This window comes from Ovis aries, chromosome 3 (genome assembly GCF_016772045.2).
Source record: "Ovis aries strain OAR_USU_Benz2616 breed Rambouillet chromosome 3, ARS-UI_Ramb_v3.0, whole genome shotgun sequence".
Taxonomy (NCBI): Eukaryota; Metazoa; Chordata; class Mammalia; order Artiodactyla; family Bovidae; genus Ovis; species Ovis aries.
The window spans coordinates 190,549,057-190,565,978 of NC_056056.1; the positions used below are offsets into that span (position 1 = coordinate 190,549,057).

The 16,922-nt window shown below is 40.4% G+C and overlaps 1 protein-coding gene across 1 annotated transcript in view; it reads right to left on the minus strand.

The window, feature by feature from the left end:
* Positions 1–16,922, minus strand: part of IRAG2 (inositol 1,4,5-triphosphate receptor associated 2) — a 112,035-nt gene that overhangs the window by 34,067 nt on the left and 61,046 nt on the right. Inside the window, exons 20-24 of the mRNA XM_027967817.3 lie at positions 12,798–12,859; positions 11,618–11,698; positions 10,606–10,702; positions 8,334–8,481; positions 7,486–7,567 (exon numbers count right to left, since the gene is read on the minus strand). Coding sequence (XP_027823618.2) covers positions 7,486–7,567; positions 8,334–8,481; positions 10,606–10,702; positions 11,618–11,698; positions 12,798–12,859 — 470 coding nt within the window. The remainder of the gene's footprint in view (positions 1–7,485; positions 7,568–8,333; positions 8,482–10,605; positions 10,703–11,617; positions 11,699–12,797; positions 12,860–16,922) is intronic.

The following is a 16,922-nucleotide window of genomic DNA, read 5'->3' on the forward strand; positions in this document are numbered from 1 at the left end:
TATTTATTCTCTAAGGTTATTAAAGCTGCACCCACACACAGCTTGAGAGAACAGGACAGACAATGGCCAGAAAATCTGAGATATTTTTAAGTGGATTCTGTACTTTGCCTCATAAATCACCCTTTTCTAGTGATAGTACATCTGAGGCAAAACCATGTAATTACATGAAGGAGATCTCAAAGGGATAGCAAAACACTTAATATTTACTGTGTACTTTTTTTACCAGTCAAATGGAAAACAAAAATTCATCTTCATATCCTTTAACCTATATCCTCTGAGCTTCATGCTATTAATAATCCTGATTTTGGGTGACAGTTACAGTTGCTATTTCCCGAGTGTTTACTATGAACCAGGTACTTTAATATGTTATAAAGAGTCTTGTTGAGGTAAAATCTAAGACTCAGGTAGGTAGAGGGGAGAATCAGTTTCATTTCATGGTGCTAAGTCTCTTCAGTCATGTCTGACTCTTTGAGGCCCCATGGACTGCAGCCCACTAGGCTCCTCTGTCCATGGGATTCTCCAGGCAAGAATACTGGAGTGAGTTGCCATGGCCCCTCCAGGGGATCTTCCCAACCCAGGGATCAAACCCTCATCTCTTACATCTCCTGCACTGATGGACTGGTTTTTTACCACTAGCACCACCCGGGAAGCTCCCCCCAAATTTTTCTGGTCATACTACACAGCATGCAGGATTTTACTTTCCTGACCAGGGTTTGAACCTGCAACCCACTGAAGCAGTAAGGTGGAGTCTTAACCACTGGACCACCAGGGATGTCCCAGGATTTTCATGAACCATCTTAATTCTTGGAGTGTTGGGGGACACACACAGGCACCTAATCATGAATGCAGTTTTGCAAAGGCCCAGAAATCCTTTGGTTGCTATTCAGACTCAGTGGTGGGAGGAGTGAATAAGGAAAGAAAGATAGATTATAAGGAGAGACAACTTAGGCCTGAGAGAAATAGAAATCGCCAGGAGTGAGGAAGAATGGAGAAAGTTGGGCTAAATAAACTGCTAGGTCTAGCTGTGGAAGAGAGCAGCAAGCATCAACTCAGTGGGAGACTGTACTGTTCTGCAGCACTGCTGCATTATCCATTTGTCTTGAAAAGCAAAGGATAATTTCAATGACTAAGTCACAAGCAGTCCACCCGACACTACAGTAGGATCCTTAAAGTGCTGGAACAAGAAGGAAGAGACTTCTGCCCACTGGCCAGGGTGAGGAGATTACCAAAAGTCCAGACACAGTGTTCTGAGGAGGTCAGCAGGGGAGCAGGCAGGGCCTGTGGCCAGTGGGGACAGCAAACAGAAAGGACTGCAGGGATGGGAGTGGTGAAACCACCTGCCTTCTCCAACAGTCTCTCAGGTGAAGTCCCTTTTCCTGGGACCCACTGGTTGGTGAGGTCAGAAGGACATTGGGGTATACTGGTAGGCATCAGTATGAAACGGTTAGTTGCTCAGTCGTGTACGACTCTTTGGGACCCCTTGGACTGTAGCCCACCAGGCTCATCAGTCCATGGAGTTCTCCAGGTAAGAATACTGGAGTGAGTTGTCATTTCCTTCTCCAGGAGATCTTCGTGAACCAGGGATCAAACCAGGGTCTCTTGTATTGCAGGCAGATTCTTTACTGTTTGAGCCACCAGGGAAGCCCAGGCATCAACATAGGTTCTTGGAAAAACAAATGTTCTTCTGTTTCTTGTTGACCTCATGAAACAAAGAGAGCTTCCTCTTCACCAGCAAGTGAGGAGACAGAGCACTGAGATTTGCCTTTTCTCTAAATATGAACAGTTTGTTTCTCTAAACAAACCTGTTTTTTTCCCATGGACTGGTTAGAGCAGAACTTAACAGTTGCAGATATATATAGATATGTGTATATACATAATATATGTATACGTATGTGCAGATATATATATCTGTGTGTGTGTGTATGCGTAATATATGTATGTGTATGTATTTGAATTCTCAGAAGAACTCTGCAAACTAATATCTCTGTTTCACAAGGGACGCAAGCAAACTGAAAGAGGTTGAGCCACTTGTCCAAGGTCACACAGATAATAAGTAACAGAGCCAGTTTAAAACCACACCTGCTTAATTCCAAAGCCTAGGCTATGTGGCTTGGAGAGGCAATGGCAACCCACTCCAGTACTCTTGCCTGGAGAATCCCATGGGTGGAGGAGCCTGGTGGGCTGCAGTCCATGGGGTCTGGAAGAGTTGGACACAACTGAGCGACTTCACTTTCACTTTTCACCTTCATGCACTGGAGAAGGAAATGGCAACCCACTCCAGTGTTCTTGCCTGGAGAATCCCAGGGACGGGGGAGCCTGGTGGGCTACCGTCTATGGGGTCACGCAGAGTCAGACACGACTGAAGTGACTTAGCAGCAGCAGCAGCAGCATGCTATGTGGCTAAAAATTCTAAGTCACTATTGGGGAATATTTCAAATAAATACAAAAGTAGACAGAATAGAACAGCCACCCTTGTGTACCTATTTTGTAGATTCAACAATTATCAACCTGTTTCATTGACACTGTTACCCACTAAAACTACCCTGGCATTGTTTTGAAGTATGACTCAGGTACTGTAAAAATTTCTCTCATAAATATTTTAGTCTGAGCCTCTAAAAGAGAAGGACTGGAAATAATTTCTTTTTTTCCTCTCTTTAAAATATTCCAAATAAGTAGATTTCACTGAGCCAGTAAAATAGTTCTGTTCTTCCCAAGAATGCCCCAAATTGGACCCCAAATTATTTTACTGAGATGTTCTTTTTGAGATGTTAATCTTGCTAGAGTCCTCTGCTCACCCCAAAATTCTCCTGTGAATACTGATGCTCATTCTGTGCTTTCTGCAAAAGAGGCTAGAACATAGCTATCTCTATGAATACAGGAGAGGAATAAAAAATAGTTCTCAGGAACACCAGTCAGAAAGCAATAGGGCAAGACTGTCACTTGAACAAGTTCACTGGGTGCTCACTCTCAATGTTTTAAATAGACCCTATAGGGGATACAAAAATGAAGAAGTAAACAGGCATTCACCAAATATTAATAGGATAGCTACCATATACCAAATCTATTCAGGATGCTAGGTGGACATTGGTTAATGGCCAAAGGCATTCTATACCAAGCTAATAACCTGATACGGGAAAACACATAAGAAAACAAAGAACTACAATGTAACCAAAAATATAGACAAGAGGTACACAGTTACTGGGGTCTAAAAGAAAAGGGTAAACTTATTTTTTCCCAAGTGGAATAGTTGAGAAATGAAGAAACTGAGATCTGAATAAGACTTTTCCACAATTGCAGAGAGGGAGAACCAGGGTAAACCCTCATCTCTCAACTTCTAATTCGTACTGATTTCAATCTCAAGAAGGACTAAAGAGGTCTTCCTTGGGGAGTCCAGTGCAGGCTGTTGGAGAGTTAAGATCCCACATGCCTCAGGACAAAAAAAAACAAAAAACCCAAAACATAAAACAGAAGCAATACTGTGACAAACTAATAAAATTCAATAAAGACTTTAAAAATTTTCCACATGAAAAAAATCTAAAAAAAAAGAAGAAGATAAAGGACTAGAGATGCTTGACTGCAAATATTTCTATCACAAGAAAAGTCTTTGGAATGGGCCTTGACAGTCACATGGAATTTGATAAACGGAGGATTGTTAAGTGTTTGGGGCAGAGAAACAGCATAAACAACTTGGTGTGATATATTCCGACAATGCAGACCACATGGCTCGGCTGACATTTAGGGACAACTATAAGGCAGGGATGAGGAAAGGGTGAAGGTGAAGACTGCAGTCAGATTAGAGAAAAGCTTGAATACCAGGGTAAGTTGCTTGCTATGAAGGTCCTCAAGAGTGATGAAATTCTGAAAGTTTGAAGCTGAAGAGTTAAGGAAACATGATTTATGGGTCACTGGGATAAACATGGATTAGATGCTTTGTAATTTTAATCTCATATTTAATTTTAATTCCTATTAATGAGGATGCTTTGACAAGCACTGTCTAAGGAGAGCATTGTATTTGTTTAAAAGACGGGTGTGGGAGGGTATGACAGGGTAGCGGGTAGGGATTTGCTCAGGGGACAGGCATGAGGGAGTGAGCAGGCTGCAAGGATTCTTCAGTGAAGCAGAGGGAAAGGGAAAAGGTGGAAATAGTTGAGAACAGCTGCAGGGCGCACCTGGCTGGCTAGTTCCTGGGGCCCACGGAAGACACGGCCTAGAGGCAGCAGAAAACCCTCAGGGAATCTCTATATTTCCCTAGGAGCATTTGACCTATGTTCTGTGTTAGCTCCTATTTCTTCATGCGTGTCAAGACAAAATAACTGGGACTTCCCTGCTAGCCCTGTGGTCAAGAATCTGCTTCCTAATGCAGGGGACTCAGGTTCTATCCCTGGTCAGGGAACTAAGATCCCATATGCCATGGGGCAACTAAGCCCACCTACCACAATTACTGAGCCCGCATGCCACAATCAGAGAGACGCCCACTTGCCACAACGAAAGATCCCACATAACACAACTAACACCTGATGGAGAATAAATAATAAAAAGACAAGATAACTCGGTCACATATTCTAATAAGGATGGTTTAGGAGCTCCTTTTTGATACATAAGGAAGCACATTTGTTTCTCAGCCAAAAAAATACTTTCAAGGTAACTATGAGTAATTATCATGATTGAAATGTCTAAATTCAATGTCATGTAAGAGGAGTTGTAAGAAGCAGTTAATCTCTGAAGCTTGACAAACCTGAATTTGCAGCCCAGGTTTCCTACTTACTAGTTGAGTGATCCTGGTTAAGTTATTTAACCTCTCTGAATTTCAGTTGCCTTGATGGCAGAAGCAGAGAATACCATTCAAAGTTGCAGACAAAATTAGTATATAGAAATGCTTTCCTACAGTTGTGTACCTGGTAGACAACTAATGTTGGTTCCTTCCGCCTTCTTGGTGAAATCAATACCAGATAAAAGGGAAATTACTAATAACCAGACATCCTGTAAGCTTCCAAGTTCAACTTCCTTTATTAAAACTTTACAAGAACTGCTAAGTAATAGCAAAACAGATTCATTTCCTTTTTCTTTCCTTCTCTTAACTACTCAATAGGATGGGGTACTAAGGGAGAGGAAAATGTCAGATACATACACTTAAACGGAAGAATAAGAACAACTCGTATAACTCAATTAAAAAACAAACTCATTTTTTTTCCCAGTGGGCAAAAAAAGATCTGTTGACGTATCTCTAAAGAAGATATACATATGGCCAATGAGTACATGAGAAGATGTTCAACGTCATTTGTCATTAGGAAATGCATATGAAAACCACAATCAGATACAACTTTGCATCCACTGATACCTATAATTAAAAAGACCCCCCCCCAAAAAATAGATACATGTATATGTATAACTGAATCACTTTGCTGTACACCTGAAACTAACATGTTTTAAATCAACTATGTTCTAGTATAAGAGAAAAACATTTTCTAAGTAAACTAAGAAAAAAGGATAGACAAGGGTTGATAAGAATATAGAGAAATTGAAATCTTCATACACTATTGGTGAGAATGTAAAATGGTATAGCTGCTTTGGAAATCTGCTTTGCAGATTTTAACTCCTCAAAGTGTTAAACATAGAGTGACCCTGTGCTGTGCTGAGTCGCTCAGTCGTGTCTGACTCTGTGATTCCAGGGACTGTAGCCCGCCAGGCTCCTCTGTCCATGGGGATTCTCCAGGCAAGAATATTGGAGTGTGTTGCCATGCTCTCCTCCAGGGGATCTTCCCAACCCAGGGATCGAAGCCAGGTCTCCCACATTGCAGGCAGATTCTTTACCGTCTGAGCCACCAGGGAAGCCTCTATGGTGCAATAATTCCACTTGTTGATATATGGGGTACCCCAGGTGGCACAGTGGTAAAGAATCTGCCTGCCAATGCAGGAGATGCAAGAAACACAGGTTGAATCCCTGGGTCAAGAAGATCCCCTGGAGTAGGAATGGCAACTCACTCCAGTATTCTTGCCTGGAAAATTTCATGGACAGAGGAGCCTGGTGGATTACAGTCCATGGGGTCACAAAGAGTCAGAAATCACTGAGCACACACGCTACAGCAGATGTATACTCAGAAGAGCTGAAAACATATATTTACACAAAATGTTTTACATCAACATTCATAGTGATGTTGTTCATGATAAAAAGTAGAAATAACTCAAGCTCTTATCAATGGTGAACGCATAAACAACACATAGCATATTCATACAGTGAAATATGTGGTCATAAAAAGGAAGTGTTGATGACATGCTACAAACATGGATGAGCCTTAAAAACATTATACTAAATGAAAGAAGCTAGTCACAAGAAGTCACAATACAAGAAGTATTGTATTATTCCGTTCACATGAGATAGCCAGAACAGGCAAATCTATAGAGGCAGAAAGTAGTAGCTGCCAAGAGTGGGGCAGAGTGGGAGTCGGGGTAGGGGTCAGAGATAGAAATAGACTCCTAATAGTCATGCTTCTAGGAGCATCAAAATGTTCAAAAGTTGATTGCGATGATGGTTACACAACTCCGAATATTTTTAAGAACATTTAATTGAACAATTTTAATTGATGAATTGTTTGATATGAGAAATATATCAGAATAAATCTTTAAAAAAAAAGAGTGATGGATTTTCAGATTCTGAAACAGAACTGTCTATTCCATTTGGTTGAGAAGATCATGTTCCCTCAGGCTCAGCCTGCTGCCGGAGAAAGGTACTTCAGACACATCTCCATGACCTGGGGTATTTACCTGAGCCCTCAGTGACTTGGGGATTCCCTGGTGACAGATGGTAAAGAGTCTGCCTACAAATGCAGGAGACCCAGGTTCGAGGCTGGGAAAATCCCCTGGAGAAGGAAATGGCTATCCACTCCAGTATTCTTGCCTGGAAAATCCCAGGGACAGAGAAACCTGGCAGGCTACAGTCCATGGAGTTACAGAGAATCGGACATCACTGAGTTACCATCACGTTCACTTTTTTACTTCACCAGCTACTTAGTATTCTCTTCTTGGATACAGAGGAAGTACTATGAGCCCCTAACTGAGGCAGTGATTGCTCCTTGGGCATTGCCTTACTTTGTACAGCAAAGTACAACACCTCAAAGATTATCTAGCCTTGACCTCAATTCTCAGAGAGTCAATGAGACCTGAGACTTCTTGCAGTTAATAGAGAATTTAAGTCCCAAACTCCACCTCTCAAATAAAAAGTTCATCACACTTCATGAAAATATCCTTTTGTTTATATTTTCTTGAGTTTACACTACAGAAGAGGGTAGAAAGCTCCCTATACGGTATCAAAGGCAAACAGACATTTCTCATGCATCTGAATTTTGTGATATAAGACTTGTACTTGAAAAAGTCTATAATACTTATAAGAGTCTATAATATTAAAAAAAAAAAAAAAGAACACCAATGGAAGAGGATCAGGATATGGGAGAGCTAAAAAATGAAGCTGAAATATAGTCCAGTACTCACTTCCATACTTAGGTCATTATTCATCCTGATGCAACCTGAAAGATCTGTTCCTGGGTGGGGACCAGCTGAACGGCCAGGGCACCTAACAACACAAAGTAAAGTTCCTTACTACAAGTGGAAAACTTGCAAATTTCAGCAGATACTAATCTATCATATCATTTTCCTTCCCCACCCCAATTTTACCAAATATCTAATTAAGTTCATGCCTTCAGTGAGACATGATGAAAGAGAGCTCCAAGTTCCATCAGAGAGAGGTTATAACCATAGAGAATCCAGCCCCAAATGAAAATGAAGTATTTGCAATTCAAAGTCTCGCTTCCTGACCCCTTGGTAGAGATAGGAAATTTCAGTGGAGTGGACAGTGCTCACAAATTCCACTGCCTTTTCTGAACTTTTCCTAAGGAAGATCAATCTGTGTACTTATAAAGTTGAGTAAACTCAGAGGAGCTTTGGGTGCAGGAAGAGGGGCACAGGGGTAGATTCTCAAAGACTTATTCACCTGGAGTGTGAAGGAACAGAATTAGGATCAAAACCTAGCAGAATAAGTTAAATTAGTAGTACAGAATATATTCCTAAAAACTGGGAAACATTTTAAATAGCTTATCTTTTACACTTTTAGGATGGATATTATGAAATTCAAAAGAGCTATGGAGCAAACTATAGAGGTATCTTTGTTTTAAATTATTGATTTTCAGAAAGTTAGGCAAGTTACACAATAAGAATTCCACAATAAAGGTGTTACAATCTGAGGATATGAAAATCTAACTGATTAAAAAGGTAGGCAACGGAAAGAGGCCACCCCCCCACCCCGAAAAGCAGAGTAAGTACAGTCTGCCCTTTTAGCTTACCTGTGTCTTTCAGTCACAGCCAAAGCACAATCCTCTATTTCTTCATATCTGGGCCTTTCATGTGAAGCATGGATTAGGTTGGCCACACATGAGAAAGGTGTCAGTTCTAGTCTTGGAACTGCTGTAAAACTATCCAGATGCAAGGCATCTGCATTAGAAGAGAAAAAAATAAAAATAGAAATTAACGGTTCAAATGCAGATGCCACAAAATTCAAAATCTTTGGAGGGACTCTCCAAAAATTTCTTCTTTGGAGATGAGACCATTTCTGAGACAGCAAAAATCAATTCAGTTTTATTAATATTTTAACATAATCCCCCACCCCCTAAATTTTCATGCCTTTCTTTTTTTCAAGGAGGAGTATGAGTGGAGGAGGGGAAAGAGAAATCCTTGCCTAGTAAGCAACTAGAGGTTTCAACAACAACTTGCTGTTACAAGCAAAATCCAGCCAGCCACCTGTTTTTGTAAATAAAGTTTTATTGGGACATAGCCACACCCATTCATCCAGCATCATCCAAGGGTGGTTGCTTGTGTGCTACAACAGCAAAGCTGAGTAGTTGTTGCAGAAACCATATAGCCTGCAAAACTTCAAATATTTACTATCTGGCTCTTTACAGAAACGGTTTACCAACTGCTGAAGAGAAAATAGTTCGACATTGTCTTTGTTTTTGTTGTTCAGCTCTAAGTCATGTCCGACTCTTATGGACAAGACCGTATGGACTGCAGCACAGCAGACTTCCCTGTCCATTAGAGAGTGCAGGAAATAGGATGACAATTTTTTCTGGGTGTGGAAACTGTCTTGTTATGTTTTTCTGAGTACAAGAAGCAGCAGAATTTAATAGAAAAAACATAGACTTTGGAATCAATCACAATGCTCTAGTCAAAGTCTGACTGACTCTGCCATGTACAGTTTTGCGAAAGTGAAGTCGCTCAGTCATGTCCGACTCTTTGCGACCCCATGGACTGTAGCCTATCAGGCTCCTCCGTCCATGGGATTTTCCAGGCAAGAGTGCTGGAGTGGATTTTCATTTCCTTCTCCAGGGGATCTTCCTGACCCAGGAATCGAACCCAGGTCTCCCCCATTGCAGGCAGACGCTTTACCGGTAGTCTGAGCCACCAGGGAAGATCTCAGATAAATAACTAACCCACTCTGAGCCCCAGTTTACTTACACATGAAGTGCCATGTGACCTGAGGCAAGTTCCTAACTCAGTGTTCCTGTTACCTTATTTCTAAAATGGCAGTTACAGTAGCATCTACCTCACAGGGATATAGTGAGGATTAAAGGAATTAAGAGGTATGCTCAGAGCAGAGACCTGTGCCTGGCACATAGGGGGCTCTCCTTCAGTGCCCTTGTTATGATCACTGGGTTCCTGTGGGTAACATCATCCCTAGAGAGCAAGTGCTCATCTATTGTCCTACATGAACTGGTCACTCGTTAGCTGTGGCGGCAGTTTTCCCTTTTCTAGTTGAAATGATCCACCTATCACTCTACTTACTTTTTATTTCTTCGTAAAGTTATTTTATCATCCATTTCTTTTATCCTTTCTGAACCAACCGTTAGCTTTTACTTTCAAAGCACATCTATGTTGTGATGAGAGATGCCCCAGTTTTGAGCATCTCCTAAGAGAAGGTTCATTCTCCTTAGCCTGGCATTGAAGTGAACCTGCTCCAAACTTACATTCAACTGTACCCTGACCCAAGTCCTCTTATTTCCAAAGTGGCTTGTCCAGCTTGAACTCTTCTCTTACAGCTTTGCATTCTTCTTTTCCCCCAACTCTGTTATTTTCTCCATTGGAATACTCTTTCCCATGCTTTTTGCTCTTCCAAATGCAACTTGTCTTTCGGTGCCCAGCTGAACACTCATTTCTTCTGCAGAGCCTTCTCTGACCCCAAGTCTTATTTCCCTTCATAGTCTGTGAGCCGTTTTAGGGATTACTCTTTATTATATCAATATACAATACAGTACCTTACACAGAGTAGGTGCTCAAATATAAGTTGACTGACTGAATTCAGGGATAAACATATAAGCTTTCAACAATCTTTGCTATATATTGCTGTTTAGTCACTAAGTCATGTCCAACTCTCGGAGACCCCATGGACTGTAGCCCACCAGGCTCCTCTGTCCATGAGCTTTCCCAGGCAAGAATACTGGAGTGGGTTGCCATTCCCTCTTGCAGCCAATCTTCCCAATAACTGATTATTTTCCCTTTCAAAAAAACACCCACCTCCACTGGCGTCTAACAGGGTATAGGAGAGGGGCCATCCACGCTTACCTAGCAGAGGTGTGTACCAGCGTGTGTGTTTGAAGGCCAAGAGTAGCTGATGTATTCTTGCTTCTGGACCACTATATCTTTTATGGCAATGCTGCTTCTGAACAGAAAATCAAGTACTATTAGCTTTCCAAAGGGCTGTAACATATTTCATAATCTACTCTTTTCATCTCCAGAATCAGAAAGAATATTATTGTCCTCCCACAAGAGAGATCAAGAAGAAAATAAATGACATCAAAGTAACAAAGCTTTCATGCTCTGAATTGAGATGTATACCTCATGAGTAAGATGTAATACTTATTAAAAATTACTTTTCAATAATTTAATAGAATGGTAACACCAATTCCCAATAATAAATGCTTTCATATAAACAAAAGTTTGGGGGAAAGAAATATGAGGGGCAAGTGTGGTTATATAATTCTTCTTTATGATACTATAATCAAAAAGTTTTAAATAGTACCATTTCCTAGGGCCTATCAGAATTGTGTGTGTGCACATAATAAAGAAAAAAATAATAATAGGGCTTCCCCGGTGGTCTAGTGGTTAAGACTCCAACTGCTAAAGCAGGAGAGACAGGTTCGATTCCTGATCTGGGAAGGTCCCACGTGCAACAGAGCAACTCAGCCCATGCACCACAACTACTGAGTCAGCGCTCCAGCTTTGGAGCCACGCTACTGAGGACCTCGCACCTAGAGGCTGAAGGGAGCCACAGGGGCAGCCACCCCAGTGAGAAGCCCGTACACCTCAGGGAAGAGCAGCACCTGCTCCCTGCTCACCGCAATCAGAGAAAGCCTACACACAGCAATGAAGACCCAGCACAGCCAAAAATAAATAACAAATGAATCTTAAATAAAAAGTAAAATCAGGCATGCAAGCCTTAAAAAAGAAAAGAACACAGGTATCTTGCTTCATCTGATAATCTCTCAAGCAAATTAGCATAGAGGTCTAACTTACAAATACACGCACAGTAGGTTCACAACTGGCACTAACATAGTTTCAAAAAGCTGAAACTTACCAGCTGTTCCTGGAGAAATTGATTAATTCTTTCTGTGCAGGACAAGGGATCACAGTGAGGAAATTCCTCATCTAAACAGCTCTGTCACGAGAAAATGGTAGAGTATATTCAAAAATAGGATGATGGAAGAGTCACAGATACAGAACACATTAAAGATGTGATGTTAACTGAGGGGGAGAAAATAGACTAGTCATTTATCTTGTATTTTACATTAAGGGAACAAGTTTATAATAGTAAGCTTCTCATTGCATTTTCCCCATTACTTATTCTAGGAATGAAATTCAAGGATCGGTAACAGGAAACTAAATGGCTTTGTCATTGAAATCTTCAGCCAGAGGCCAAAGAAGCTTGTTGGAGACATAACTCAGAGTAGTGAAAACGGTGTCTGTGAAAATTTTATAGCAAGAAAACTGTGACTTTCCTCGAAGAGGTAGATACATATCTATCAGTTACATTATAATAGAAAACTGGTGTTCTTGAGAGGATTAAAGCACATTTAGATATGGAGATTTTTCCTGTTCAACTTCCTGTAAGGGGCTTTATGGGCACTCTGCCTCGCTTAATCTCTGACATGAATTTTTTTTCTGCTTAAACAGATGTTCCTGCATTATGCCCTGGGAACAAATACATGCAAATGTCACCCTTCTCTCTTTCCTCCTCCAGCCCCTTCCCTCCAGTGCCAATCTTACTGTTCCTTATGTTCTTCATTTACGAACAGAAAGGAGAAATTCACCAAGTGTCATAAGGGAAAGAAACACATCTAACTCCACCATGGATATCCTGAGATATCCAGACAGAAAGGAGTTGAGAGCTTTGTTCGACCAGGAAAGAAAAGAGACAACAACCACCAAAGCCTACTCAAGAGTCTCAGAAGGGAGGTGACTAAGCTTAGAAAACTGGCCCTTTTCTAATAGATACAGTAAATTCTGAGGTGCTTCCTCTCTAAAAGATGTTATTAGGAACCACTCACTGATGAGTGTTCTCTCCTGTTTTGCGAAATGCTTTCAAAAATGCATGAGAGGACAAAGTTCACCAGAGCATCTTTTTCTAAGTCAGTTATTTAACTTTATGACTAAAATTAGTATATATTATAACAGCTTCAAAATCTTACACCAACTGGACAACTTCCCCACAGTAAACAAATATCACAGGGGTTTGGGTCTTTCTGTTTGTTTTTTACCTGAAACAGCAAGCCATGAAGTTTTCCTTTAATTAACTTCTTTCTCAGTGGCTGAATTGTTGCTATAAAGAGAATGTATAACCAGCTTAATATGACAATTTGGAAACTGCCCCCCTTTATGCATTTCATAAACTTTTAACAGCTTTAGATCTGGGGCCTGAGGAAAGGAGAGAGAAAACAGTGGCTTTTGAGAATGATGTTCTCAACTCAAGACTCATCAAACTGGGAAAGCAGAACAAGACAGGTGGGAGCAACTAAACTACTATTGCCCTTGAGTATTTAAAATTAACCCAATCAATGCAAGTGAATTATCTTCTACAAGTGACTCACAGAAGTATTCATGTTAAAAAGGGAATACACCTCAGAGGTCACTCCATCCAAACTCCTACTCGTGTGGAAGTTGTCTCTTTAATAAGCCTCTGCTCAAGCTACAAGGAAAGGAAGCCCTGGAAACAGAGCCACAGACCCCCAGACTCCTATAAGTAGGTGTGAGACCATGAGGACACTGATGTCCAGAGGATTGAAGTATGTAACTGACTATTCATGGAGCTAAGATCAGACTCACAGGACAGTGCTCCATTCACTATCCTCTTTTGTGAAATTTAAAATATTTGTCTCTCTACTTAACTGAAAATCTGCTTCCCAGAAACTTTCAAATTCTCATCTCTGAAATAATGAAAGTGAGAAAAACACCTTTTTAAGTTAAATAGTAACATATTTCTTATTTGACAATCCATACTCTTTGAAACGGTAAAGCGTCTGTCTACAATGCGGGAGACCCGGGTTCAATCGCTGGGTTGGGAAGATCGCCTGGAGAAGGAAATGGCAATCTACTCCAGGACTATTGCCTGGAAAATCCCATGGACAGAGGAGCCCGGTAGGCTACAGTCCATGGGGTTGCAAAGAGTCGGACACGACTGAGCGACTTCACTTCACTTCACTTCACTCTTTGAAAAGTAGCCAAGAACCAGAAAATAGGCTGAAATCATTGGAACAACCAAAATAAATGTTGATGTCCATGTCCTTTATTCATGTGGCAAGTCCTATACTTCACTCAGATAATGGGCTCAGAATTTATACATAATTCTCACAAGCTTGACTGTTTTCTCAGCCCACAGATGATTAAAAACAAAAATTAAATGAGGGTAGGAAGCTCTGCTAGATGGAGGCATATTAATAGCTGCCACTTAAAAAAAAGTCACTAAGAGCCAGGAAAATTAACAGCAGATACTCTGGTGTCCAAAACACACAGAAATCTGGTGTTTCTTATTTTAAAGACCAACAGTTTTATATCTCAGTAGCCTGAAGAAATTCTGAGCCATAGAAAATAATGCTAATACATGTGAAAAGTACAAAATCTAATTATAAATATTTTCCAGGGGAAAAAGCTTGAAAAGCTCCAATTTGTGGAAGATTACTGATGTAAAATTTATTTTATATGAATTTTTTTGGGTAAAACTAACATTTTTCAACTAAGCTTGACAGTGTTTATGAGGCCCACAAGGAGGATAATATATTTTTAAACTATTTTAACATATTTAAGTAATTTTAAAGAATAAATTCTGAATACTTAGAACTCAAGTATAGATTCAATTTCTTTACAAATTCCCTGTGTTTACTATATTAAGAAATAAGGCTCTGTCCTAATCAGTTTTTCAAAGCAAGGCTCTGTTCTCTTAACCACTTTCCAACATTATACTTCTGAAGTTGTATATCTCAATACACTGTCTTTGAATTTCTAAATTAAGTTTGTGTTTCAGAAGAAATAATGAGTTAGTATAAGACTATCTAAATTGCCCATCTGCTTTCCCATCAGGCAATCTTGGGTTTTAGAAACAGTCAATCTCAAAACATTCAAGCTGTAAACCTCATTTCAACAGATGTTTTGTGCAATGGGTAGCAACGATTTTCATATGTTTCACAAGGCAAAACAAGCTGGCTTATGACCTTAATTTGCATGAATCTTTGCATTCTTCTTTATGTTTTTGGAGTTCAACCTGCCATGTCTCTAGGACGTTTAGGTTTTACATGGAAGCAAGTAAAACAATGGCCACTGTACCCCCTGCTGTTGCCATCTGTGATGTAGGATGAGACCAGTTGTCTTGGATACATTCAGCCTTTGAAGGAAGTTGAAATAAAGCAACTTTCTAAATGACTATGCACTAAGACATTGCAATTAATTGGCTGTTGAAAATCAAGACCATGATACTGAGCCATGATAATGTTAGTTATCAACAAGCGTTGACATTCATGGACTATGGACATCATAGCATCTGAGTGTTCTATTAAATTGTGCATTAAAAATATTAAAGTTCTTTGAAAACCACAGACTAGAAGAAAATAACTCACAACACATATATCTGTCAAAGTTCTTGTATTCAAAATATATAAAGAAAAGAAATTCTACAACTCAATAACAGAAGGACACGGGACTTAACTTGGAAAAGGGCAAAAGATTTAGGTAGCTCACAAAGAAGAAATACAACAATGGCCAATCAACCCAACAAATTAAAACCAAATACCTGGAACTCCCACACACTGCTGGAAGGAGCATGAAAGGCTCCGAGCACTATGAAAACGGTTTGCAGTTTCTTAAGATGTTAAAGTTACAGCTATACTATGATCTAATATCTCTGCTCCTAGATAGTTATCCTAGGTTAAAAAAAAAAAAAAAACCACAGGTCCACACACAGACCCAAAACTGGAAATAATTTAGATGTCCAATAAAAGGAGAAAAGATAATCATATTGTGCAATGTTCTTACAAAACAATGTAACTCAACCATGAAAATGTATCCCACTGATAAACACATTGAAGGGAGGACAGACAGAAGCACACAAATGTCTACACTACACAACTCAATTCTAGAACAGCCTAAATTCTAGAACCCATCTAGAGCCCACTGATGATAGAAATCAGATCAGTGGTTCCTCCTGGTTGTGGGGAAGGTAGAAGTGGAAGTAACACAAAGGAAGTTTCTGGGGTTATTGAAGTTCTGTGTTTCCATGTGCACTTGTCAAACTGGTTCCACAGTACACTTAAGATCTGAATGTTTCATGATATACTAATTACTCAGCAGTAACTAAGAATTTAAAAACTACAACAAGGCTTCCCTAGTGGCCCAGTGGTTAAGAATCTGCCTGCCAGTGCAGGAGACACAAGTTGGATCCAGGGTCTGGAAACAACCCACATACCACAGAGCCACTAAGCCCATGGGCCACAACCACTAAGCTTGGGCTTTAGAGCCCATGCTCTGCAAAAAAGAGAAGCCACCACAATGAGCAGCCTGTGTACCACAGCTAGAGAGTAGCCCCCCTGCTCACCACAAGCAGAGAAAGCCCTCGTGCTGTAAGCAAGACCCAGTGCAGGCAAAAATAAATACAATTTTAAAATAAATAAAAACTACAAGAACAAAAATAATGGAGCTCATGAGATAAATAGGGCTAGGAAGAGACCACTAAAAATGTAACATGTGCAACATTGGAACCCAAGCACTATCGAACACAATTGTCATTAGTACCAGGGAAGATAACTTAGATCACCGAGACATACAACCTAAAATGGCTAAAGGCTGACTCCAGAATCCTAGAATGCACAAAAACAATGGAGTGGAAATGCTGGTCACACTTTAAGTGGCGCAGAGCTGCTGGGGTGCTGAGAAAACGCATGTGAAAGTGGAACTTGGAGACTGTGGAGCTGCTGAAACAAATGCAGGCGGGGAATACAGTCTGCCACAGAGCAGAGCTCAGCCGGGGCTGGGACAGCGCTCCTCTGCAAGGGAGGCCCAGGTGCAGACACTTGTTTTTAATTTTCTTAAAATAAAGCTGAAAGCCTCTTGCTGCCTGTCAGCAGCCAAGCTGAGGGTTTTTTCCTTTGCTGCTGAAGGTTATAATTCTGTTCCTACTAATCCAGATTCTATGCCCAGGTAAACTGAATGTCCATATTGTTCTCCAATGTCTTCACCCATTTGTCAACTGTGAATGAGGTAGTTTACATATAGAAACATACTCCTGCAGAACAGACCTTACCCAGTATGGCCAACCACTCACTAGCTACTGTTGTGCTTTTGTTACAGCATTTATAAATTAAGAACTCTGGCATTTTCTGGAAGAAGATACTGAGGTT